Source organism: Atta cephalotes, assembly GCF_000143395.1.
Source record: "Atta cephalotes unplaced genomic scaffold scaffold00074, whole genome shotgun sequence".
NCBI classification, from domain to species: domain Eukaryota; kingdom Metazoa; phylum Arthropoda; class Insecta; order Hymenoptera; family Formicidae; genus Atta; species Atta cephalotes.
Window position 1 is genome coordinate 894,827 of NW_012130138.1, and position 3,313 is coordinate 898,139.

The 3,313-nt window shown below is 34.9% G+C and overlaps 1 protein-coding gene across 1 annotated transcript in view; it reads left to right on the forward strand.

Annotated features, from left to right (window-relative positions):
* Window positions 1-3,145, forward strand: part of LOC105624200 (GMP synthase [glutamine-hydrolyzing]) — a 3,521-nt gene extending 376 nt beyond the window's left edge. The window contains exons 2-8 of the mRNA XM_012205560.1: window positions 199-411; window positions 544-841; window positions 957-1,434; window positions 1,515-1,756; window positions 1,842-2,012; window positions 2,113-2,544; window positions 3,044-3,145. Of these exons, the coding sequence (XP_012060950.1) occupies window positions 199-411; window positions 544-841; window positions 957-1,434; window positions 1,515-1,756; window positions 1,842-2,012; window positions 2,113-2,544; window positions 3,044-3,145 (1,936 nt within the window). The remainder of the gene's footprint in view (window positions 1-198; window positions 412-543; window positions 842-956; window positions 1,435-1,514; window positions 1,757-1,841; window positions 2,013-2,112; window positions 2,545-3,043) is intronic.
* The last annotated feature ends 168 nt before the right edge of the window (window positions 3,146-3,313 follow it).

A 3,313-nucleotide genomic window follows, 5' to 3' on the forward strand; every position in this document is an offset into this window, starting at 1 on the left:
AAGGTAAAGTTAAGTTAACTAACTAGTTTAAGTTTAATTTAATTTAATTATTAATTAATTACTACTAACTACGTCATATANATAANATATATATAATATATATATTATATATATATATATATATATATATATATATATATGTGTTATATATATATATATGTACATGTATATATATTATTATTACTTTAATCTTTTCAGAGCTATTATAATTTCTGGTGGTCCTAGTTCAGTATATGTGGAAGATGCACCCAGATATGATGCTGATATCTTCCGAATAGGAATTCCTGTATTAGGTATTTGTTATGGGATGCAGATGATGAATAAGGAGTTCGGTGGTAGTGTAACCAGGAGAGAAATTCGAGAGGATGGCCAGTTTCCTGTTGAAGTTGATACCAAGTGCCTGTTATTTAAGTATGTAAATTATGTTGAAACTATCAAATGATTTTAAATTAGTATTTATTTGTCTATGAACTATAAAAACCTTATGAAAAACATTTTTTATAATTAAAAAAAATGTAATAAAAGATGAATTATTTGTATTAGGGGCTTGGAAAAAGAGCAAATGGTACTATTAAGCCATGGAGATAGCATAGATAGGGTAGCCGACTGCTTTCGTACTACTGCCAGATCGTCAAGCTTTGTAACAGGTATAGCGAGTGATAAAATGAATTTATATGGCGTGCAATTTCATCCGGAAGTGGATTTAACGCCTAATGGAAAATCTATGCTACATAACTTTTTATTCGGTATCGCTGGCCTTACGGGTAATTATACAATTCGCGATCGAGAGGCACAGTGTATCCAATACATCAGAAATACTGTAGGCGACAAAAAAGTTTTGGTATGTAATTAATAAATATTCTAACTCAAAATAAGATTCGAGCTCTTAAAATAACGTTGCAATTTTGTAGATAACAAGAGAAGTATTTCATTTAAATTTATGTAAATTGTTACAGTTATTAGTGAGTGGTGGTGTGGACTCAACAGTGTGTGCAGCTTTGTTACAAAAAGCTTTAAGTAAGGAGCAAGTTATAGCTCTACACATTAATAACGGCTTCATGCGTAAAGGAGAAACGCAATTCGTGGAACAAAGTCTAGCCCAATTGTGCGTCACGTTAAGAGTAGTAAACGCTGGTCGTTATTTTATGCAGGGAACAACGACGGTCCCATTGGACAATGTCGGACCTGTAATGAACGCCAATATTACGAATAATAAAGGAATGTGTGGTACAGCGAGTAGTCCGAGAACCAGGTTAACCAAGATGTTATGCGAAACTACTAATCCAGAGGAAAAGCGAAAAATTATAGGTGATGTTTTTATGAGAGTCGCAAATGAAGCGATGGCGGAAATGGGATTGAAGCCAGAGGACATTTTTCTTGGGCAAGGCACTCTCAGGCCTGATTTAATAGAAAGTGCAAGCGCCTCAGTCAGTGGTAAATCTCTATTTTGTGAATTTTTTTATAATCCTATGTTTTCATATTGCAAAAATATGAATTTTTTTATTCATTATTAGGTAAAGCGGATGCTATAAAGACGCATCATAACGACAGCGAACTTGTGAGAATATTACGAACACAAGGATATGTAGTTGAACCATTAAAAGATTTTCATAAAGACGAGGTAAGACAGTTAGGATGTGATCTCGGATTACCGGCGGCGCTTGTGGCGCGTCATCCATTCCCAGGTCCTGGACTTGCAGTACGAATCCTTTGCGCGGATGAGCCTTACATAGAGAAGGACTTTTCCGAAACACAGGTATTACAAATGTAAAATGAAAAAAAATAAAAATTTCACAATTGTCTCTTCAATGGGCCGTTAATATAAATTGTACTTGTTCCAGGTTATAGTAAAAATAATGGCCGAATATGAACAGATGCTTCAGAAAAAACATGCGTTATTAAATCGCGTGGAAGGCGCGACGAGCGAAATTGAACGCCAGCAACTCCGCAGGGTTTCGAGTCATCGTCATATCGCGGCGACTCTTTTGCCTATTCGTAGCGTAGGAGTTCAGGTATTTGAAAATTATATCACACAAAAGCCCTTAATATCGAAATATTTGATTTTTAATTTTCATCAGGTATTGAAATATTTTCGAATTTTTACTTGTATAGGGTGATCGAAGAAGTTACAGCTATGTAGTAGGTTTATCGTGTGAGGAGACTGTATCCGAAGGTGTGGAGTGGGAGGATATGTTATTCCTTGCGAAACTAATTCCACGCGTGTGTCACAATGTAAATCGTGTGTGTTACATCTTTGGACCGCAGCTTCATCATCCAATTCAAGATATCACGCCTACGTATCTCACTTCGAATGTGATAGCGACGTTACGACAGGCGGACCACTTAGCTAATCAAGTATTGGCTTCTAATGGTTGTATGGGAACTATTAGTCAGATGCCCGTTGTTTTAATACCGATACATTTTGACCGCGACACGGCATGTCGAACATTATCATGCCAACGTTCCGTCGTGCTTAGGCCGTTCTGTACTAATGATTTCATGACTGGCATGCCCGCCGTTCCTGGCAAAGATTTGCCAATACATGTAAGTTCATCTTTTCATATTTATATATACCACATATAATTATTGTATAGGATGTCTCAAAAAGGATGGGATATCTGAATATCTTGAAAAATATAAATTTTACAGAAAAATGTTTCAGTCAAAAGTTGTAGGTTCAAAAAGATTTATTTACTAATCTTATCAGTTTGACCTTGAGTGATGTCGTCAAAGTCAGGTCAAGGTCACATCGATTTTGTGTAAATGGCGCACTCTATTTTTGATTCCAGAATCTAAGCTAGTATCAAGAACTTTTCAAAACACTACAAGACCTTGATTGACGACGTCATCCAAAGTCTCATAAGATCAATAAATCTTTTTGAATACCCTACCCTACTTTTGTCTGAAACACTTTTTTGTAAAACTTATATTTTCCGAGATATTTAGGTGTCCCGACCTTTTTGGGACACTCTATATATATGCATACACGTACTTAATCATTTAATATATTAAGGATAATTGTATAATTTAATTTGTTTCATAGGTGGTGAAAAAGATGGTAACTGAAATATCCACGGTGCCCGGAATTTCACGCGTTTTATATGACCTAACGTCTAAACCTCCGGGAACAACTGAATGGGAGTAGTAAACGCTCATCTAACCCCTTTCTATTTTTTCACCATCCCTGCGCGCGTAACGATTACAAAGCGAAAAAATATATTTAAAAAAAGTGTGTGTGTGTGTATATATATATATATATATATATATATATATGTGTGTATATATATATATATATATATATATATATATATAT